Source organism: Zingiber officinale, chromosome 5A, assembly GCF_018446385.1.
Source record: "Zingiber officinale cultivar Zhangliang chromosome 5A, Zo_v1.1, whole genome shotgun sequence".
In the NCBI taxonomy this organism is placed as follows: domain Eukaryota; kingdom Viridiplantae; phylum Streptophyta; class Magnoliopsida; order Zingiberales; family Zingiberaceae; genus Zingiber; species Zingiber officinale.
Genome location: NC_055994.1, coordinates 78,713,286 through 78,737,308, shown reverse-complemented (window position 1 = coordinate 78,737,308; position 24,023 = coordinate 78,713,286). Strand labels below are relative to the sequence as shown.

The following is a 24,023-nucleotide window of genomic DNA, read 5'->3' as shown; positions in this document are numbered from 1 at the left end:
CATATTATGTGAACTAGCTGGAATAGAAAAGAATGAAATATACTTAAGAAACACAACATGATAAAAAAACATACAATTTTTGACTAACAAGATTAAAGCAACGATATCCTTTTTGACTAATATTATATCCTAAAAAAGATGCAGAGCAGACAAAGGGGTTAAACTGATGTCGGGATGATCTGTGGTCACACGAAGAATCCGAGACAAAAAAAACATCAACGTAGAAATCGGTAGCATAGGTGTTGGTGTCGAAATCGACAGAAAATGACGTCGGTGCCAACATCGACATCACAGGACGTTGGGGCCAAAATCGATAGAAAAGGGTATCAGAGTCGAAATCGATAAAAAATGACGTCGACACTGAAATCGACAGAAAAGAATGTTGACATTGAAATCAATAGTAGTAATAGGAGACGACATCAGTAGTAGGAGACGATAGCAAAAACGAAAAATAGCAACGGGGGTAGCAGAAAAATTATATCAGAGAAAAAGTTAACTTTATTATTAAATTTAAAAAGAATATTAGAAATACCAAGTATAAAATTTTATATATTTAAGTTAAAGAAACTTAAACCCTAAATAGAAAAGAAAAAAATAATTATTTTAAAAATTATAAATAAATAAATAAATAAATACATATAATCTAACTGTATATCAATTTCTAAATTTGAGATGAAACTCACCTTCTTTTACTTCTATTTATAATATTTACATTAAATAAAAATTTATTTACCACTAACATCATGATGCAAATATTTATATAAAATATTCAACGACATATCTCGTCCTCAAGTAAACAACAAAGATAAAACATTTTCGCACGAAGATGTCCCTCCCATGAATAACTGGATCATATTACATAGAAATAAGGGAACAGGGATAGAAAGCTACTAAAGCTCTTGAAGAGTAGACATGATAAATAATAGAATCTACTTGTTTTGTTCTCTCTAGTATTTTTGTGGTCCTATCCTAATTAGCCTCTTTTAGATTTGATTCGCACACGAATGCTAATTCACTTGCAGCTGAAAGAACACCTCTTCACACGATCATGCACAAAGCGATTCGTATGTTAAACATAATTTTAGCACAAAGTGAAGTTATCAATTCGTAAAGTTGTCCTCTATTCTGTTTAGCCGATAGTGTAGGAGATATGTTTATAACTCACATCACATTTACTTGGTCTAAGATGACCCAAGAACTAAATTAGCGATGAAAATTTATTATTCGGTCTTTAACTTAGAGACTACTTTTAAAATATCGATAACTCTAGATTGCAATGAAAATGTATTCATCCGTCTCTATTTTTCAAACTTGTACTCCTAATTTTTCATTGAAGTTGTACGCATATATTTATAATGTTTACATCAAAATAGCATAACATTTACCATCAACATTACAATGCAAATATTTATATAAAATATTCACCAACATTGACGTCCTCAAGTGAACGACAAAGATTGAAAATATTTTCGCACGAAGGCATTCTTTACCGTGCATGAATAATTTGATCATGTAACATGAAAAGAAGAGAACATCGATAGAAAGCGGTAAAACTCTTGAACTTGAAGAGTAGACATGAGAAATAGGTTATCTCTAGTGTTTTTGCGGTCCTATCCCAATTAGCTTCTTTTAGATTCGATTCGCACGCAAATCTTAAAGTGAATTCGTATGCAGATGAAAAACACCTCTTTCACGCGATCATGCACCAAGCGATTTGCATGCTATGCATAATTTTAGTTAGCCCGAAGTAGAGCTATTCTTTTAGTTGATTAAGTGGTGGGCATGTTTATAAATCTTCACATTTATAAGATGGCTCAATGACTTATAGAGCAATTATCATCTTCTTCGATTTTAACATAATTTTGACGCGAATTATTTTACATCAAGTCGTTTGGCGAAACAATTTAACAGCTAAAACAGGGTGTTGAATGAGTAGGAGAAAGCCTAAACTTTGAATAAGAGAGCTCAACTAAGAATTCTTCATTGGTAGTGCCTAACGTTTTAGTAGAAGAGAGAAGGTAGCTTCTTAGATCAACCAATGGGCTTATAATGGGCCTAATTGAGAAAGCCCAACTAGAACAATAGCAGGCCATCCAAATTAGAGGTGCCGAGATCGAGCCGGAAGCATGCGGTTGGGCTCATCTCAATCTCGAAAGAGTAATGGGCAACTCCAACTCGAGCTTGGATTTGAGGGTCGCAATTTATTTATTATTTAATATTTTTAATTAGCAAGTTTAAATTATTAAAATATATGTTAAATTATTATTATTATTATTATTGAGTTTTATTAATTATTTTTAATATTAATAGGTGGATTTTAAAAAGGAATAAAATATTTGATTATATTTGAAGCAAGTTCAATATTACAATGATCGAATTAAAGAAAAAAAAATCTCAATCTTAAAACATATATATCTTGTTTTTTTAAGAAACTTATATATTGTACTTAAACATTTTAATGACCATTTAAAATAGAAAAAAAATATTGTTTTCAAATTTAAAAACAGAATAAGAAGGTAAAAAAGGAAATGCACAAGAAAGATTCTAATCTCAATATTTAAATAAATTTAAGCGATTACTCATTTTTTACATGGTCAATTTTTAATTGCGCATAATTTAGTTAAAAGTGTTATTTAAAAGTTAAAATCATTAATTTATACAAATAAAATAAAATATAGTCCTTATAAACCTCTATTTGTTTTTAAAATAAATATAATTTTTTATTTTTTAATCTGTATTAAGTACAAAATTTTATAATCATTAATCGTTACAAAGACAAGTTCAAACTCGAGTTACGCTTGAGCTCGAGGTAATACCTAATTAAACCGGCAACCACGTTATATAATTAAAACGAGCCGCTGGCGCTGTCGCCACATATTAAACCGGTACGTTTGTTATCTCAATTTATTGCAGTCCGTTACGGACGCGGATCTGGTCAAAAACCGCGGCCCTTGAACGCCGACCGGGTCACGTGCGACAATCAACGGCATTGGTGATGTATATCTTCTGATCGGACGGCCATTATCATACCTCGCCTCAGAGCCGCCTCCCTATTTAAGCCCTTCTCATCACCTTCCGGGAGATCTCTTTGCTTAATCTCCCTCTCATTGCGGCTCAGCTTCGCTCGCCGACCTTAGCGCAACGGCGGCGAAGATGCAATCGGCAGGTGGCGTAGATCCACGGTGGACACCGACACCTCCTCCACAGGCTTGGACTCCGGTTCGATACCCGGCGCCGGCGATGGTCATGCAGCATCCCATGATGGCGCCGCCTCCTCCGCCCCCTTACGGCCAGGCTTTTGTGCCCTACCACCAGACCCCGACTCCTCCTCTCCCTCCTTCGAAATCGAACCGCTACCAACAAGGTGGGGAAGCTGTGGCGGATGACGAGAAACGGACGATCTGGGTGGGGGACCTCCAGTACTGGATGGACGAGAACTACCTCCACAGCTGCTTCGGCCACACCGGCGAGGTTAGGATTTATCCTTTCGTCCTCTAATGGCGTCGTTCTTCTCTTTTGATGAAAAGGTCACTTATTAATAATGGATGTGTTTATGACGGATTGGATCTTCCTGATCCGTTCGATTCCCCTACGAGAGTTGGTTAAGGTATTCTTACTTTCCATGCATCAGGTGTATAGGAAAAATAATATAAGTGCTTTTGCATGGAATTTGGACAGTTTCGTAATTTCTGTTACAAGTTTTATAGAACTCTTAAATTTTAAGCAAACAATCGCTAGATTTGATAACAAGAAATATCAATTAGGTAAATTTTGAGATTCAGATATCATAGCCCTTTGCATTACTTTCCTTGGATTGGATCTGATGTAATTTCATATATGTCATATTAATTCCTGAAAACATAATGCCCATTGATGTAGGATTCCGTGCTCTGAATTCATCTCTAACAAATTTAGCTAGTGGTAGCTGATTAAGGTTGAACCTAGAAGATAAACTGAACATAAACATGTTACAATTGGTAATGTTCCTGCTAGTTCTTTTTGCAATGCAGCACATTCAGTAATTAGGGGATTGGAAGGCAACAATAAGAAGAATAGTGAAATATATATTTTTTGGCTATACATTTAAGAATTTCAACTTTAGAGCTTTGTCATCTGTGATAATTGTGAGAATATTGTGGGTTTATTTTAAAATAGTACTTCTTAATTAGCTTCTACATATTCAATGATGACTATCAAATAAAGTGGATAAGCTGAACTGTCAACAGGACTTGCTTTCTTTGAGAATTTATTCTTGGTCTCGTGTGTGTTTTATTACCTTGACTAGATGGGAGATCCTTTGTAATAACAGGAAGAAAACATCACCAGCTCATCAATTTGCCACATCTGTTGTTGAGACAATAGAAAGAATGGTTTCTCACCTGATTTTGCTCCCTTAAATTGAATGGTTCATTCGCTTGTTGTTTGAGTTCCAATGTAATCTTTTTTTTTTTATGAAGAGTTCCAATGTAATCTTGATTGTGCAGTTGTATGCCTTTGCCTGCTTGTTGGCACTACTCTCTCAGATTTTGAATCTTGTTATCTAACTCAATTGGATCGGATATACCTCTCATAAGTTATAGTCTTTCACTGGACAACTATCTAAAGTGCTCATCTCTTTGGTTCCCTTTCATCACATATGACATTGGCAGCAAACTTACTTGTTTTACTCAAATGGCACTGGTGTAAGACATGGAAGTCATGAGTTTCCTTCTTGTGACGACAGAACCCTCTCCTTTGCCTTTTTCCTTGGTCCTAGTCAAAGTAACTATCCCACTATGTTTTTCACAGTCAAGTTGCAAGTCCAAGATTCAGTATTCATACTGCGATAGGATCTTCAGAATGAAAAGCATGCTTTAGGGTGATTGCTCCCCGCATTCAAATGTTACCCACGTAATGCTAGTTGAACACATGCCCAAACCAGATAAGATAAGCTAACTGCTAGATGGATTCCAAACATATAAGTGGCTGCACGGTTATGACAGCTTCAGTTAATTACTAACCTCTCAATTGTTTGCCTTCCTTGAGTTGTGTCTCCCACAGTTTGACTTTGATACTACCCATTCGTCCCAACAACTTTCTTCAAAAGTGCCTTATTGTATAATGATTGCAGTGGTAACGTATCATTTATTTGTTTCATCCTTGCTGGGTTAACTACTGTTATCAATAGCATTGTCCTCATTTTGCCTCTAATTTTGCTGTGTAGTTTAAATCAGGTTGAGGGTATGTATTGTACTAAGATTAAAGTCTGGAAATCATATTCAGGACTCAGGAGAAAGAGGTTTTTTTTGGAAAATTGATACTGCTTATGTCCCTATCTTTTGTACCTAATGGCTAGAATTTTTAAATGCTATTCTTCTTTTAACATGGTTTCTGTAAAGGAATATATGTGCCTTGATAGAGAACCGTCTTTTCAAGTTTGCCTGTTTTTGAAGCTAACAAATCTGTTTTTCTTATGTACGTTCATCATATTCCCATCTTATATAAACAACACAGTAAGTGTTTTCCACTCAGTTATGCATGATTTAACTTTCAATCCCAATCTGTGTTTTGTTAATAAATTCTATTGCCAGGAACCTTTTCAACAAATACCACAAGGTAATAATGGTTGAAACTTGGCGAATTGCCTCTTAACTTGAGTGTTATTCTTTTCTTTTAGATAAGAAGTGAGTTTTACATAACATGAATGCAGTCTAATACAAAATTAGTGTGCATGATATGTTGCTAATTAGCACAAATTGAGTGGATTCTGTAATTTCTTTAGTATGATCAAAATTTGCAGCAAAACTAATTTTAAATCTTGGTGTCCACTCAAATAAGGATAGCCCGGTACACGAAACTCCTGCTATGCAGGGTCGTGGGGAAGGATCCATTGTAACGCAGTCTTATCCTACTTTTTGCAAGAGGTTGTTTCCAGGATTCGAACCTGTGACCTTTTGGTGATAAAGTAACAACTTTACCGTTGCGTCAAGGCTCACCGTCGATGGTGTCCACTCAAATGGAATTAGGAAAAGTGTTTTTTTTTCCTTTTTGAATAGCTTGCATGAAATAAGAATTTAATCTTATTTAAATCAAGGTTGGTGTACAGCCTTTCCTAATCTGTATTAGCTGGTCTATATGGGAACTGATGATAGTTATCTAGAATCTCAATATACCCAATTTTCTTAAGCTCCTCTTGCTGCTGATTGTGTAAACAGACAAGTTCTGGTAGAGTGGACATTAGTTAATTGTCAAGGGATTGCCAGGCCAAATTTAAATGAAAATGGAAATTTCTTATTATTCCCCTAGTACAAGAAGATACATTATTCCAATCTTTGTTTCTTCTTACACTCACATGTATAGGGAATCAGAGTATATTCGTGTTATTTTGTGTTGTTACACATGTACCTACCCAAATTTAAACAAAAATGAATCTTTTCTTAATGCCGCATGTATAGTGAATCAGATTATACTCAGTCATTTTGTGTTGTTACACGTCGTGCAGGTTGTCTCCATAAAAGTTATTCGCAATAAGCAGACTGGACAATCAGAGGGTTACGGGTTTGTGGAGTTTCTTTCACATGCAACTGCTGAAAATATTCTTCAGAATTTCAGCAGTCATCTTATGCCAAACACAGACCAGCCATTCCGGCTAAATTGGGCATCATTTAGCATGGGTGACAAGCGCTCAGATCTTGCTTCTGATCACTCTATTTTTGTAGGCGATTTAGCTTCTGATGTTACAGATACACTTCTGTATGAAACATTTTCTATAAAATACTCCTCAGTAAAAGGCGCAAAAGTAGTTATTGATGCAAATACTGGGCGTTCAAAAGGTTATGGGTTTGTTAGATTTGGGGATGAGAATGAAAAAAAGCTTGCCATTACTGAGATGAATGGTGTTTATTGTTCAACTAGACCTATGCGTGTTGGCCTTGCTACTCCTAGAAAATCTTCTGGTATGTGTGACTGAACTAATATTCTTCATTTGAGGTTTCCTTTTTTCCTTCAATAAACATAGTTCAGAACTTTAGATCTTAGTTTGTTGTTGAATTACTTTTCTAAGCATTAAGTAATGTAGTTAGACGCTGAATCATATATACCTGCTATGTATTTTTGTGTACTGCATGTGAGGTCTTCAATCACATGCTTAGTAGTTATGGACTATGCTCTACCAAAATGTTACTATTTCTTTTTTCTTAATTACTACTGAATTCAATTTGTATGATTTATTTATTTGCTACACTTGTAGATCAAATGTTTCAGCTTTCTGAATTCTGTGTTACAAAGTGATTTAACTGGTAGTTCTCAAAATATTATAGTAAGAGACCGCAAGCCAGTTTCTGGAAAGGTAAATAGGAAACATCAAATGGATGGAAGAGACAGCATTTCTCTTCACGGCTTCATCCCTTATGCCATAGTGTGATAGATGATGTTACTGCCAAATGGCTTAGTGAGGATTTGATCCATATACCTGCGAGTTCTGTAATCAGCATAATGTAACAACCTCTCAAACAACCTATGCTTCTGCTGAACTGAATGCATACAGACACCTAAAACATGATCTTAAATGAATTTGACATGTTATTCAGTGGTGTAGAACATTTCAAGGTTAAACGAATTCCTAGTTGTGGGTAAATTTTCTAATTCAGTCACAGAAGTATGATACAAGATAAATAAATGTCTGCAGCCATTTTAATCTTCTTATCTCACAATCTGTAAGCAAATAACCACTTTCAGATATGTAAATTGTAAAATTCCATCGTCATCATCAAGCCCCAACTATTAGGAGTTGGCTATATGAATCCTACATTTCCGTTGAACTATAAGTCCGTATCACTAATAATATTTCAATCAATTAAATTTTTTTGTTATATTAATTGACAAAACCTGTCTTAAAATCCATGGTCTTTTTTGAATATATGTCCATACTATCATGATAAATTTTCAGTCATTCTATGCATTATTAGATGCTCATCTCTGTATTAATTTCTTAATCAACATCCCAGAGGCAAGAACAATTGGAATGCTTTAAAATTTAAGTTTTTCAGAATTTTTACTATTTAGTTTTGATTATTTGTAATAAATTAGTAAATTTAGATCTTGATGTAGGAGAATAAATTAAATAGGGAATAGATTATGTTATTGCCAAGGTCTTAGGAAGTATGTTATTTATTACCAAAATTTAGGAATAAATTTGTATTGCCAAGTTTAGTTCATTCTTGGTGCCTTCAAAGATATTTTTTAGTTGTTTATGATTTAGGTTTGTTCCATAATTATTTCCTCTTGTGAGACATACGATTAATTATAGAAGTTTTACTTTTATAGATATTTTAAGTTTTTATTTTGATCAGTCATAATATACTAGGTACATTTCAATCTTGTTCTAGGGGATTGAGACATTTTAAGGAATAGGTTGATTCCAATCTCTCTTGTTTAATCATCTTCAGTTTATTGAAGTCTTACTTTAGGGGAATAAGTAATTTTAGGGAATAAGTAATTTATTAGCTAGTTTTTTGAAATTAGGTTATGAGGTGTATAGATAAGAAACCTCAATTCCTCTTGTCTAATCATTTTCAATTTTAAAAAGTTTATTTTCTTTGTCCTTTTGTTTTTCCGTGTTATATCACGAAACCTATTGGGATTTTCTTCAAGGCCCTAACAATGACCTTTTATATTAAAAACATTGTAATGAATGACCTAATCTGATCACCCAAAGCAAAATCTATGTTAACCTAGTGTGCTATTACTAATCAGAATAAAATCTTACAAGGATCTACTAAAAAACCTCCTAATTATTCTTGCATCATTAATATTACGAATTTGTTATCAAACCATCCATTTGATTAAATTGTCTGGAAATGATTACCTTTCTATTTGCTGTTAAATCCACATCAGAGAATGCATGAAAGTGATTCATTAAATCCATTCAGACAAGTGATCATGGCTGAGTTGGTTTAATCATTTGTTGTTTGCTTGTGATCCTAGAGGGAAAAAACAATGGAAAAAGGTTATATGAAGAACAAGGAAAAGTCTCCATCCATTCTAAATGCTTGTAGATTGCAACCTTTTTAAATGACTTGAGGTTATTGTTTGTTTATGTTTAACAGAAATTAGATCGAAACGATCGCTTGTGTTTTAGGAAAAAAAAAATATTGACACCGAGTCCATACCTAGGTGTCTGTTGAGTGTATTACTGACTCATCCTAACTCAGTCATCTGGGACTGTATCAACAGTTCCTTCTGTAGCTTCAATACTTATTTATAGATCAATAGACTAAATCTTATCTTCACTCATTTATTTTACATTTTTTTTTCTGTACAAGGGCTCACTTTGCAAGTAACCCCTTCAGATTCTAGTTTCATATTTCATCCTAATTATTTTTTAAGTGAAAGCCATCTTAATCTCAAGTCCTGGATGCTTTAGGTGGTTTTGGACCAAATGGTGTATCTTCAGCTGGGTCCCAATCCGATGTAGATTCAGCGAATACAACAGTAAGAAGATTTTCACTACACAACACATATGTGCATTGTTTTTGCATTTTGATTTTACATTTTGTTGTCTTGGTGAAGGTATTTGTTGGAGGGCTGGATCCAGATGTCAGTGAAGATGATTTGAAAGAAGCTTTTTCTCAGTATGGCGAAATCGCCTCTGTTAAAATTCCTCTGGGAAAACAATGTGGTTTTGTTCTTTTTGTCCACAGGTGCGTATCACTGATTTAGTTCTGAGCATTGCAAACATAAGAGCAAGAAGCTCAACATACGTTGTTATTATCTGAGTTCACTTTCTCGAATCCGTGCAGAAACAATGCTGAAGAAGCAATGCAACATTTAAATGGTACAACTATCGGCAAGCAAACAGTTCGTCTATCATGGGGTCGCAACCCTGCTAATAAACAGGTAACCTTTTGACTCCACACTCTAAATCAAGTAGTTAATAATACCGTCATTTTTCCATCCAAATGTGTAGTTATTTCAAGCCCAAACAATCTAATCTCTTGATTCCTTCTCTGTTACTTTTACAGTCGAGAGTTGAACGAGGCAGGAGGTGGAGTGGAGCCTACTACGGGGGGCAGACGTATGGGGGGCAGACGTACGATGGATATAGCATACCTGCTCATTACCCCTCCATGTATGCTGTGCCGTATGGCGCTTATGCATTTTATGGAAACCAACAGCAAGTGAACTGAGAAGAATACTTCTTGCTGATTCTTCAAAGGCAAAGCACAGTTGTAGCTGTGATCAGTAATTGGTGAGTTAGTCAGAAGAACCCTATTGTGTGTCGTGTAAACTTATGCACTTAAAAAGAGTTTGAACTGAAGATTCTCGCAAAGATTTTGTCACTGGTCATAACTAAATTAGACATCTGTTTGTGTGGAAGTGTATGCCAATAGATTAATAGATAGTTTGCTAGTTTAAGGAAACATTGTTCCTGAATCAAAGTAATTACCAAATATTTTATACATGGAGCCCATAATTACTTCATCATTGCATGCAATGGACCAATTGATTGCTAATAGATTAGAGAACACAAGTTTTTTCTGTTAATGCTTCTGGTATTGAATATTTGCAGAAATTGTTTATGTTTTTTTTTTCTTGGTAGAGTATTTTAAGCTATTTATGTTTTATTTTATTCAGAATTTAGGATTTAAATGATATAAAACACCAGGAAGTTTCAGAACTTTCGATTTTTGGTGCTTCCTGAACCGAACCAATTGGCCCAATTTGGGTAGCTCGAGAGATGAAAGCCTAGCTGGTTCAGTGGATTAGAATTTTGGATCAAACATCAAACGAATAGCCAAATGCAGAAGCAACCAAATATTTGAATCAATAAATTAAAGAGTGGCAAGAGAACATGTAAGGAAAGTTACTCTTCGTCGCACCCAAGCTATTTCATACCGTCTCATAATCGGGTTCGCATCACTTCTAAGTTCTCCCTAGTGCTGTCCCTATTCCACTCAAGGCACTTGGTATGACCACCAGTGATAGGTGATGCAATGGCTTCAGGAATCCTACAACAATCTTAGGATTAGTTTAACGATACAATCAAGGGTTGAGAATGTAAACAGGGTTAGAATGTTCAAGATGGGGACTCAAACTCATAAATTGACTTGATGTGTTCCGTCAAGGAACCAAGAAGAGATTCTCGAGTCATTATTATCAATAATTCCTCCAAATCTGTTTGCTCAACACTGGATATCTTTAGTATTTAGAGGTTGCAAGGAAGTTAAAACAACAAATTTTCAGATCTAGACTCAAACTAGAAATGTACTTTCACAATATTAGCTCGTAAAATTCAAATTTGAAGGTAGTACTAGCTTACATGTTCAAGATAACAACCATAGATCCAAAAAGGTTCTTTGAAAGTAGTACTAGCTTTCTTAGCTCAAAAAACTCAAGATGAGTGGATGAATGTAACAACTATCCATGGAAGTAGTACATTAAACATTAACAACAAGGTTAATAGGTGAGAGATGATGCAATATCCAACTATTTCTACCTTGCCACCCCACCAATAAACTGACCCGATACTCGCGACAACAAACATATGCAAAGTCTGGACCCTTCAATTTACCAAAGTAAAAAATTTGCATAACTCGAATGGAAACTTTATGCCCATGATCATGTGGCATGAGTCTGAATAACTCTATGTAATACAGATTTTCAGTATTTAAAATGCCATAATTATTCCTCTTTGATGGCTAATTAGGATGTTTGTCTACTGAATTACTTTTTTTGCAGCACAAAATTTGCCTCTTTACGTCCTACAACAATTTGAACGAGGTTAAACACATTAGCCATCAAACACTTTTGTTCATAAAGTAGTTGCTCTTTACATTGGACATCCAAGACCAATTATGAAAAATAGACAATGTTCTAAACATGAAGCATTTTTGTGAAAAAGTGTTTGAGGAAATATAGTCAGTTGAGGTCGCACCAAGTTGACTGAGGATTGAATAGATAGAAGTATCAAAATATAGTAATTGGGGTCACATCAAGTTGCTTTGTGTTCACCCAACACTCAGTTTTCAATTGACTGCGTTGACAATTGAAAATCATCAAACACTTTTAGTCAATTGGGATCTAAATAACCCTCAGTGAGTGTTTAGAATGTCTTCTCCAATTCATACATGATCTTGAATGCCCAAGGTGAGGTCTTTAGGATCATCAAACACCTTTTTAGATAGATAGATAGATAGAAAGAAGCAACTACTATAACGAATCTCGATGGCGAATAAACTAAGTTCTTGAGGCTGGTGTAAATGAAATCCGCGATTAATGGAAGTCCCGTGTGCTTGGGAGGCCGGGAGAGTGGAAGCATCCTCTGGGAGACCAGCTGGTGCTTCGGGCAGAACTCGGAAGCCGCAACCGATTTAGGGCGGAGGATTAGGGTTTTAGGTGGAAGATCGGCGGGACCCGAGAGAGAGAGAGAGAGAGAGAGAGAGAGAGAGAGAGAGAGTGCGAGACTAACAAAGAATAGCAGAGGCCGAAGAAGAGAGAAAACGTCGCAAAAAATCTTTTCCAAAAATTATTTTACACATCTTCGAATCCCAGATCCAACAAAGGGGAAATGTGGTTTACCCAAGGGAGAAACGGAAGCATCGGAGCGGCGCGGCCAGATCTGCAGCCGGTGGCGGCTAGAGAGAGACGAGGCTCAGAAAAATAGAGTGACCCCGACAATCTGAGTGAGGCGTGCAAGCTTAAGCGCCGCCGAAGTAGGCCGGCGAAAGGGGCGGCGGAGATCGCCGTGGAGGCTCGAGGAAGAGCGGGAGCCTGAAAGTGTCGTTACCCTTTTTGCTTTCTCATATTTATTTATTTTTTTGTTTATTCATTTAAATTAATATATACATGAGAAATTTTATAGGTACAAAACAAAAGGCAAAAAATAAAATTAAATGATATGCCTTCACGTTTTACTTTCCGAAATTAATTTTAGTTTTTACACCATTATATATCTTTTATCGAGATGTGACATATATTAAGTCAAATCAATATCGATGTCATTATAATTACACAATTATAACAACTGCAACTAATAACTATAATTTACTCATTAGTATTAATTAGAAATAAATTTCCTATATTAGGATAATACATATAGACCAATATTTTTCATTGTTGATAAAACATGAAATCTTCATGTTACAAGAGGTATGAATTATAATTGTTACACAATTATTAGTTAGAGTTGAGATACTGTTATAATATAATATTGACTAGTTTTGATAAAAATAAAATAAAATATTTATATTATAGTAGCTATGAATTATCACTATTATAATATAATTTATTAGTGTCATTAGAGTGGAAGTATTTATTGGTAATTGTTACAATTCATAATTGAATTATACCTACTAGTTGACATAACTGGTAACTATACCAGTGATTATTTCAATAAATTTTGAGGTAGTAAATTGGATATTTTTCGTTGATTCTAATAAAAATATACTATTTGTATCTCGTCCGCTCGGTCAAAATTTCACTCTGTTTGTCGAGTCCTACGGTCTAGGCGAGCAGGGTAGTCGCTCTGCTCGGCTTCAGCACACCATCTCCTCCTCCGTTCGGTGTTCAATACTTCATTGAGCATCTGTCATTTGACACCTCCCCGTATCGAAGGTGGGATTGGACTGGGACCTTCTCCCCCTGTCGGGCATGCTCGCTGGACCGGCCGATGCTATTTGCGCGTTGACCGCCTTGATTTTGACCTCTACTGTGACCACTATCCTCCGCGGGGTGGGGTCTCTCATCACTGCATCACATGCCTCCTCCTCAAGTCTAGTCGAAAGAGGTTGCAAGTCTGATTAACTGGACAAAATTATCTGGGAAGTTTTCCACCCGATCGACTTCGACACTCCTTGGTTTCTGATCGGACTAACGTGGCCCAACGGTCGGCTATGTGACTATTCTCCGCCGACCGGCCTGTTGAACACTGTTGTTCGACCATAGGTCTACTCCCTTAAGCTGATCAACACAATGAACATCCATACTTGGAAATATTTTCTTGGGCTTCTTTGGGTGAGCGCGATCCGGGCTTACGTCAGCCATATTTATGGGAGATCGTGCAAATCCCGACTCATAATGGCTGAGTGCGATCCCATGCCTCCTTAATTGCCTTCATTAATGTCGGCCCGTGGCGAGGCGCCACATGTCCCGCCCGCTGCCACCGCACGCTTGACGTGACAGGCGGATATCTGCTGGCGATGTGACGTTTGACGCTTCAAATTCAACGGCCCGATCCCTGCCTGGGTTTCCGCGACCTAGATCGGATGGCTCAGGTCGGCCGGCCCCGAGGATTATAAGCTCATGCGCGTTGCTTCCTCCTCCTGCGTATCTTTGTCTCCGAGCTCTTCGGCGATAACTCAGTCTGTGCTCCGGTGACGTTTCTCCTCTCTTGCTCCTCCGGCGACCTTTTACCAGTAAGCTTCCTTCCAATCGCACCCGTCTTCGAGTTTTTCAGTGTTTCTTTGTCTGTGTTCCGGCGATATTCCAGTAGACTTCCTTCCCCTCGCATCCTTTCATTGCCTTTGTGTTCCTCACAGCCGCCTGTCGGCGTCCCTGACTTTAGTGCACCTCTATTGAGTCCAGGTTTGACGCCGACGATGCTGAGAGTCTGACCGACGCGTTTGAGTTTCCTTCTGGATACAAAATTGTTCTTCCTTCTCCTTCCGATCGGCCAAACTCTCCACCGCCCAGTTGTCTTACCTTCTTTAGGGATTAGTTTACCGTCGGTCTGCGGTTTTCTATTCATCCCTTCTTTCCCGCCGTTTGTAAATACTTTTACATCTCCCTTCATCAATTAGTGTCAAAATCCTTTCGGCTATTGTGCGGGGTAGTTATTCTGTTCTACCTGCACAACATTCCTCTCACTTCTCAGAATTTTCACTATTTTTATTATTCGAAATTGTCCGAGCTGGGGACTTTTCTTTTCCAAGCCCGAGTGAGCTTAGTTTTCTTTGACAAAATGTTGACCTCCAACAAGCATTGGAGGGAATACTTCTTTTTTATACGCCTTCCCGAGCAGCCAGACTTCCCAACCTACTGGCAGCTTGAAGTGGCGAGTCAACCTCCCTTGAAACAGTACAAGAGTCGATCGGACTACCTCAACGCAGTTTCAATGTTGGTCGGTCAGAAGTATGACATCCACAAGTTGTTATTGGAGGGTGTCCTCTATATTTTCGGATTGAGTCTGATCCGCACTCGGCTTCTGTCCAACCTAGGTATGCAACTTCTTCACTCCTTTTGATTCTAACTGATTTTTCTTCCTCTTTTGCAGCCGAAGTTATGTTACGTGCGTGTCTGGCCGGCAAGGCTAAACTTGCAGATGATTGTGGAGGAGTTAGAGAGCCACGGTCTGTAGTCGGTCGGCTCTCAGGAAGACCCACAAGACGAGAGCGAAGCGGCTCTAGTCTTGGTGAGTGGTGGAGTGACTGGCGGATCACCACTCCCCTCCGAACGACATTCGGTCGTTTAAGTTGAGGGGGTGTCTGGCACGACCTCCTCAGGGGAGCCGCTGATTAGGCGTAAGAGGCGTCGGGCGGAGCCTTCATCACCCTCCACATCCTCGGTGGTGCGATCCGCCAAACGGGTTGAAACGCCGACCCCCGCACCAGTTCAAGAGACTACGACCCCCACGTCGTCTGATCGGATGCCATCATTATCCGGTCTACCGCAAGGGACTGTCTGCGCGCCGCCAGTGGCTTTCATGCCCCCACCATCGAAGGTCAAGAAATCAAGCATCCGTCCGACGTCCTCATATCGACTGTCCGGATGAGTGACATCGACCCAGTCATCCCCGAGCGGCCAGCGCCATATAAGGACGGTTCTCCATCTGCCGACTGAAGAATGGCGCGAGTCGACTAGCGCTGAATCCTGAGCCCCCGAGCACTAAATATTATCCAGGGGCCGCTTGCACAGATCTTGGCTAACGCTTGAGCCCGTGCAACGATGATGTCTCCGGGGGCGCTCGTAGACAACCATACTTAGATGCCGACTGGGGTAAGTGTTGTATTTCTATTTTTCGTAATTTATCTCCGCTCGACACTTACGTTTTCCTAGTTATTCATAGTATTGGGTAGAGAGTCTGGTCATGTGCCAGAGGTTCACCTTTTTGGAGGAGGAAGTTAGGAAGTTGAAGGCGTCGAGCGGCCAATCCTCCGCCTCTCAAGAGCAGACAAATGCTGAGGTGGCGAAGCTGAAAGCCGATCTGGCGAAGAGCACCACGCTATTCAAGGCCGAGCGGGGAAAAAGCACAGAGTAGGCCACTCTGTTGGCTCAACTTAATAAGTAGGTCACCACTTTTAACGCCAAGATCGAATCGGCCAATGCGAGGAAACTCCGAGCCATTGAAGACCTGGACTTGAAGAATAAAGAGGTCCGGGCCATCGCTAAGAAACTCAAAGAAGCCGAAGACTTCCTAGTTGCCGAACGGAAGAGCTGGTCGGCTGAAGAAACTGACCTTCGAGGCCAACTCTCCGCAAAAAGTAATGAGCTGGCCACCACGAAGGATGAGCTGTAGGCCTCCCGAGCGGTCTTGAAAACTTAGTCGACCTTGAAAACTTTGCAACCTTCCGCTTGGTCACGAAGTACTTTGAAGAATGGTTCCGAACGGTCACCGTATTTCATGGTCAACCGTTCATCATTCTTGAGTTATAAAATCGTCGCTTGACCACTTACCGAGATGAGGGTTTAAGGTCTTCGTTCGACCATTGGTGAAGACTAGATTTTAAGGTCACCGCTCGGGCGTTGATGTAGACTAGGCAAAGAATAGGGTTTAAGGTCGTCGCTCGACCGTTGATGAAGAATAGGTGAAGACTTGGGTTTAAGGTTGCCGCTCGACCGTTGATGAATAATAGGTGAAGACTTGGGTTTAAGGTCGTCGCTCGACCATTGATGAAGACTAAGCAAGATTTGGGTTTAAGGTCGCCGCTCGACCGTTGATGTAGACCAGGGTTTAAGGTCGTCGCTCAACCGTTGATATAGACCAGGGTTTAAGGTTGCCGCTCGACCATTGATGTAGACCAGGGTTTAAGGTCGCCACTCGACTGTTGATGTAGATTAGGGTTTAAGGTCGCTGCTCGACCGTTGGAGACGAGGGTTTAAGGTCGTCGCTCGACCGTTAGGGAAGACGAGGGTTTAAGGTCGCCGCTCGAGCATTGGGGAAGACGAGGGTTTAAGGTCGCTGCTCGACCGTTGGGGAAGACTAGAGTTTAAGGTCACCGCTCGACCGTTGATGTAAAATAGGGTTTAAGGTCGCCGCTCGATCGTTGATGTAGACCAAGGTTTAAGGTCACCATTCGATCGTTGGGGAAGACGAGGGTTTAAGGTCGTCGCTCAACCGTTGGGAAAGACGAGGGTTTAAGGTCGCCGCTCGACCGTTGGGGAAGACTAGGGTTTAAGGTCGTCACTCAACCGTTGATGAAGACGCATCTCAAGAGTGGCATTCTTCGCTTTTATTCATATTTGCCCTACGTTCAGAAAACATACAAAAATACATGTATTCACTCGCGCAACTCTCATCCGGCCCTGTAGGGTTGGAGATGATTCACGCTCCACGGCCGCTCGAGCTGCCTCCCCCCCTTCATCCTCTAAGTTGTAGGCGCCTGAGCGAAGCTTTTGCATGACCTTGAAAGATCCCGCCCATGGGGCTTCGAGCTTGGTGACGTCGTTGATCGACTTCACCTTCTTTCACACGAGATCGATGACCTGGAAGGATCTCGGGATCACCCTCCGGTTGTAGTTCTGCTTCATCCGTTGTTGCTATTGTTAGGATCTTCGGATGCGGCTAGAGAGGGGGGTGTGAATAGCCGACCCCAAATTCTCGTTTCTTCCTACAATTTGAGTTAGCGCAGCGGAAATAAAAGATAGAAACGAAACGGGAGAATATCAAACCTCAAACGCGACGATATAACGAGGTTCGGACATGATACTCCTACTCCTCGGCGTGTCCGTAAGGTGGACGAATCCTATCAATCCGTCTGTGGATGAGACCCCGGAAAACCGGCTAATAAAAACTCCTTTTGGGTGGAGAAACTTCGCCACAATCTCTCTTGCAACAGCAAGATCAGAGTACAAGAAATACAACAAGAAGCCAAGAACAATATGAATGTAAAACCACTAGTTTGCTTGCCTTCTCGTCGACTGTTGATGAAGCAGCAACTTCACGGATGCCAACCACAGCAGCAACTGTTTAGTTGGAAACCCAGCCGAGGGAAGCTCACACGAAGCTTCAGCAATGGAGAGCTCAGCAAAGCTCAGATCACAGGAGCAAGAAGAAGTTCAACCAGCATCTCTTCAGGCCCGCCTCCACCTCTTGATTTATATGAACCTGCGAAGAGGAAGAAGACAGAGACACAGAAATCTAGCCGTTGTGACTCAACGGCTAGGCCTGGACCGATCAGGCTCCACCCTGATCGGTCCAGGAAATCCCTGATCGGTCCCCAGACCGATCCCAACTCTTCACAGTGAGGGGTTGCCGAGCCCTGATCGGTCTGTGGACCGATCAGGCCATAGGTGGATCGGTCCACAGACCGATCCCCCTATTGTTCTCTTCTTACTGATCGGTCACCAGACCGATCAGATAACCCACAGAGAGCTACTGTGTGGTTACTGATCGGTCACGAGACCGATCAGATAACAAAAGTATCACTGGATCAGTCGACAGACCGATCCAGACAGCCAAAGTATCACTGGATCGGTCAACAGACCGATCCAATGCCTATGTTGGTTTTAGAGCTTCCCAGCCCTAAACCCTAACGTCTTCCTAGTCTAGAGAACGAGCTACCGAGCCCTCTCTGACCTAGTCCGGAGAACGAGCTACCGAGCCCTCTCCGACTTCGTCCGGTCCAGAGAACAAGCTACCTAGCCCTCTCTGACCTAGTCCGGAGAACGAGCTACCGCGCCCTCTCCGACTCCATCCAGTCCAGAGAACGAGCTACCGAGCCCTCTCTGACCTAGTCCGGAGAACGAGCTACCGAGCCCTCTCCGACTCCATCCAGTCCAGAGAAAGAGCTACTGAGCCCTCTCCGACTTCTACGTCCGGTCCAGAGAACGAGCTACCGAGCCCTCTCTGACCTAGTCCGGAGAACGAGCTACCGAGCCCTCTCTGACTTCGTCCGGTCCAGAGAACGAGCTACCGAGCCCTCTCTGACCTAGTCCGGAGAACGAGCTACCGAACCCTCTCCGACCTCCCATGCCAAGCTTCCATACTTGGACTTTTTCCCGTGCCAAGCTCCCTGCTTGGACTTTTCCATGCCAAGTCTCCATACTTGGACTTTTCCCGTGCCAAGCTCCCTGCTTGGACTTTTCCGTAATCAGGTCAACTCAAGTCGGGTCAACCAGGTCAACCTTGACCAAAGGTTGCACCCACAATCCCCAAGTTCTTATTCTTGTCATACATCAAAATATAACTTCTCTATTCTTGTCAAACATCAAAATATACCTCGAGTCAGGTCAACTCGAGTCGGGTCACCCAGGTCAACCTTGACCTAAGGTTGCACCAACAATCTCCCCCTTTTTGATGTTTGACAAAAACCATAATCAAGTTAGGTTAACCCGCGATAACCTAACTTAGGTTTTCCAATAGTTCTCCAATGTTCTTCCTTGAACAATCTCTGAACATTCTCCCCAAACTCCAATGTTCTTCCTTGAACATTCTCTAGACATTCTCCCCCTTTTTGACACACATCAAAAAGGAGTGAATCAAGGTCAAGAGTTTCTTCCTAATTAAAGTCTCATACCTTTCATTGAAACCCTTAATTTCCCCCTTGATACTAAAATCAACAATCAACTCAGTGATAATCCCATATCACTCATCCTCAGAAATCTTGACGAGTAAAAACTCCCCCTAAAAGTCAACTCCCCCTTGACCATTGCACCAACAATGTCTTGGAGAGTTTCAACCCTTTAGAAAACTAAAACACCAACTTCCATAGCTGAACTTTCAGACAACAGTCGAAAATCAGCATTTTGGCACCCCGATCGGTCACCGGACCGATCAGACTCCACCGGATCGGTCCCGGACCGATCCACATCCTGGATCGATCGCCGATCCAGACCTCCCTGGACCAATCAGAATCTTCTCCGATCGGTCCACATTCTCGATAAATTTTTCTCCTGAAATTCAGAAACCCCTAAAAAATTACAGAAAATTTCAAAAATTGTAAAATTTTGAGGATACATTTCTCATAACATATATTATCATGAAAAAATAGTTTTCTATGAAAATAACTCCCATTTTTTAATCTTGATACAAAGTTCGAAAGACTTTGAAATAGCTCAAAGTTAATCCATCTTTGTATCAACTTGCTCAATGATGAATGCTATCACTAGAAAAGCTTCATCAAGGTTTTTCAAATAAATTTTGAAATGATCTTAAACCATTCAATTTAGGACCACAATCTTAGGGCTAAATGTACATGACTTGTACACAAGTTTTCCCTATGATCCTCAAATTCGAATTAGGCTCATCTAGGTACAAGAACTATGCACCTTGATCCTACCTCATAATCCTAATATCTCACACACATCTAAGGTGTATCAAACATATCCAAGTCAATTTTGATGTGAGATATGAGTTTAGGTCATCTTAAGCTAAGTTCTCATACATTTTCTAAACAACAATTTGATCTCCATATCAAATTGTGTTTTTATCCTTAAATCAATTTAATTGATCATAAATGCAAGAGATGATGACATGGCATAAAATAATATCATAAGTGGAAACATGTGTCAATGTCATGATGTCATGTCATCAAGTATGAAACTTAAATAAGGCATGACATATAACTAACCTAAGCATTATCATGACATTTCAAATGATAATAAAATAAATATAATGTCATGACATGACATATGACTGTTGGGAATCGGACGACCGGCTTGAAGGGGGGTTGGATAGACGACGACCCCAAATCGATCGCTTTCTACGTATTTGTTAGTTGCGCAGCGGAATACAAATAATACAAGCACAAATACGAAAGCTAAATACAAATACAAAGAACAAGAAAGAGCAAGCAAACCAACACACGCCGATTTACGTGGTTCGGAGATAAAGCTCCTACTCCACGGCGTGTCCGTAAGGTGGACAATCCCTATCCGTCGGTGGATTACTCCCCGGAAGACCTCCGGCTAGCACACGTAGCTCCTTGTGGGTGGAGAAACCTCACCACAACTCTCACAAGAACTTCTTACAAGCTAGGGCACAAGTAGACTACTAATAGGGGTTAACCACCTCTATTTCGTCAACTTCAACCAAGCTTCCAAGGCTTGGTTATATAGGCTACGGGTTGGAAAACCCCGCCTACCAGTCGACTGCCAAAACATGCAGTCGACTGCCCTCAGTGGAAATTCGACCGTTACATCCCAACGGCTCGATTCCATACGAACAGAGACATTCTGTTCGCTGCCAGTCGACTGCCCCAGTCGACTGCACCAGTCGACTGCTAAAACATGTAGTCGACTGCTACAGTACTGCTACAGTAAAATCCTAAAACTAGGATTTTACTCCGAGTACAATCTCTCATGCACTCGTACCCTCACCCTTATGACTCACTTGATGCTTCTTTGCAGCCTTGACATCTTGCCTTCAAGCTTACTTCTTTTGACTCTCGTCCCTCGGATGCATTCAAGCCCTCGGCTCGTCCCCAATGTCATCCTTCGCGTATGCCTCGAAGTCGCTTCCCTCGGTCCTTGTCCTCGCTGCCTTGTCCACGGTCCCTCGGATGCTCCATCCTTCACTAGACCCGAAGTCATCAACATGAGTCACATGTGTATCCTGCATACCTGCACACTCACATACACATATCAAATAATAAGGGTGAACCTAACTTAAACCCTTTGCCCAAACACCAAAACACATGGTCCCGTGGACCATTGAGATTGCTCCAACAATCTCCCCCTTTTTGGTGTTTGGCAATACGTTTAAGTTAGGTAAAACATATAGCAAATAAACATGTTAAAACAAATGGACTTACGTTGCCAAGGCTACACACTTGGACTTACACTGCCGAATGGACTTACGTTGCCAAGGCTACACACTTGGACTTACACTGCCGAATGGACTTACGTTGCCAAGGTTACACACTTGGCAACCGCCGTAACAATGCATCATGCATTTGAACCTATCCCAAGACTCCCCCTACACCTACGTGTTAGAGTGTATACTAAAAGCCTAGCTTTTGGTATAAACATTTATCTAGAAATAAGAATCACATTGGTCAAATGTCTACATTTATGATAAATGTAGTTGTTCAATTAATTTATATTGTAGATAACATGGTGTGTGGTGTCACACACAGAGGATCATGTTATCAGTATCTTATAAATTATAAACAGTAGCTCACGACCATAATGGAAAGGAACAAACCATTGGAAGGTCGTAGTGTAATTAGGTATCAGTTTATCTTGACTGTATAATTACACTAGTACACTCAGAGTGTATTGAGTAGGACCATTTGAGGTCGTTTCTTTTATACTGACTTTATAAAGAAACAAAGACCTCGGTTATTATGGAAGTGTGTGCTCTTAATCCTAATATAATAACAAGCACATATATTTGATATTTATTTCTTTAATTTATCAATGGGTGAGATTTAGTTTGATAAATCAATAAGCCCGATAAGTTGGGAAATGGTATCACTTATAGTGTGTGTTGTTGATTATAAAAGGAAACTGTGTCCTAGAGATACTAGTTTGATAATGTCCTCAAGAGGAGCTCATAAGGATTGTCATGTTAAACCCTGCAGGTGGACTTAGTCCGACATGATAATAAGGTTGAGTGGTACTACTCTTGGACTAAGATATTAATTAAATGAGTTGTCAGTAACTCACTTAATTAGTGGGCATTTGACATCTTAAACACAGGGAGACTAACATACTCATAATAAGAAGGAGCCCAAAAATGTAATTTGGGATTGGTGCGGTAGTTCAATAATAGTTCTCTAGTGGAATGAATTATTATTGATAAAATTAAGTTGTGTGTTCGGGGCGAACACGGGATGCTTAATTTTATCGGGAGACCAAAACCAATTCCTCCTCTCGGTCCCTATCGTAGCCTCTTATTTATAGAGTACTATACCCAACTATACCCACCTTCATACCCATGAGAAAGGGGCCGGCCAAGCTAGCTTGTGGTTCAAGCTAGGGTCGGCCAAGCCTTGGTTCATGGGTGGCCGGCCCTAGCTTGAACCCAAGCTTAGGTGGCCGGCCCCATTAAATTAAAAAGAATTTTAATTTTAATTTTTATTATGTGGAAGATATAATTTATTACAGAGAATTAAAATTAAAATATCTCTCTTTAAAAAGATCTAAAAAAGGATTAAAAGAAAGAGATTAGATCTCTTTCCTTATTTGTAGATTGGAAAGATATTTTATTTTTTCTCTGAAAATTATTCACATGTTGAAAATTAAAATTATAGAAATTTCTTTTTATCAACCATGAAGGGATTTTAAAAGGAAATTTTATTTTTTAAAATTTCCAAAGACAAAAAAGGAAGTTTTAATTGTTGATTAAAATTATCCTATTTGCTCTACATGAGGTGGCCGGCCACATACAATTAATTAGGAAAATTTATTTAATTTTTTCTTAATTAATTGTTGTCAAGGAAAGTTAAGGAAATTTTATTATAAATAAATTTCCTTATTTGCCAAAGCCAAGGAATATAAAAGAAGGGGTAGGGGTGCCTTCATGGGTACAACCTCTATTATTTTTTCTCCCTCTTTTCCTTGGTGTGGTGGCCGGCCCTTCCCTTTCTCTCTTCTCCTCTTGTTGGCCGAAACCTATCTTCTTGGTGGAGCTTTTGTTTGTGGCCGGATCAAGGAAGGAGAAGAAGGAGAGAAAGCAAGTCTCATCTCTAGCATCCCTTGGAGCATTGGTGGTGGCCGAAATTATTCATCCTTGAAGAAAATTATTGTGGCCGGCCATCCTCTTTCTTTCTTCCTCTTTTGTGGTGGCCGAAACTTATCTCTTGCTTGGAGTTCTTGTGGTGGCCGGATACTACTTGGAGAAGAAGAAGAAGAAGGAGAGAAAGCTTGTATCCCTTGGAGCTTGG

At 39.9% G+C, this 24,023-nt stretch overlaps 1 protein-coding gene and 1 long non-coding RNA gene across 2 annotated transcripts; one reads left to right on the top strand and one right to left on the bottom strand.

The window, feature by feature from the left end:
* The first annotated feature begins 3,074 nt into the window (after positions 1-3,074).
* LOC121980683 (polyadenylate-binding protein RBP47-like) lies at positions 3,075-10,439 on the top strand. Its single transcript, XM_042532835.1, has 6 exons — positions 3,075-3,471; positions 6,482-6,935; positions 9,404-9,471; positions 9,550-9,680; positions 9,780-9,876; positions 10,002-10,439. The coding sequence occupies exons 1-6, from the start codon at positions 3,154-3,156 to the stop codon at positions 10,164-10,166; spliced, it is 1,233 nt and encodes a 410-aa protein (XP_042388769.1). The 5' UTR covers positions 3,075-3,153; the 3' UTR covers positions 10,167-10,439.
* Positions 10,440-10,769: 330 nt separating this feature from the next.
* LOC121982927 lies at positions 10,770-12,752 on the bottom strand. The gene is made up of 2 exons (XR_006112333.1): positions 12,559-12,752; positions 10,770-10,988 (listed from the first exon to the last, which is right to left on the bottom strand). It is a non-coding gene; the product is annotated as an uncharacterized LOC121982927 (long non-coding RNA).
* Between the last annotated feature and the right edge of the window lie 11,271 nt (positions 12,753-24,023).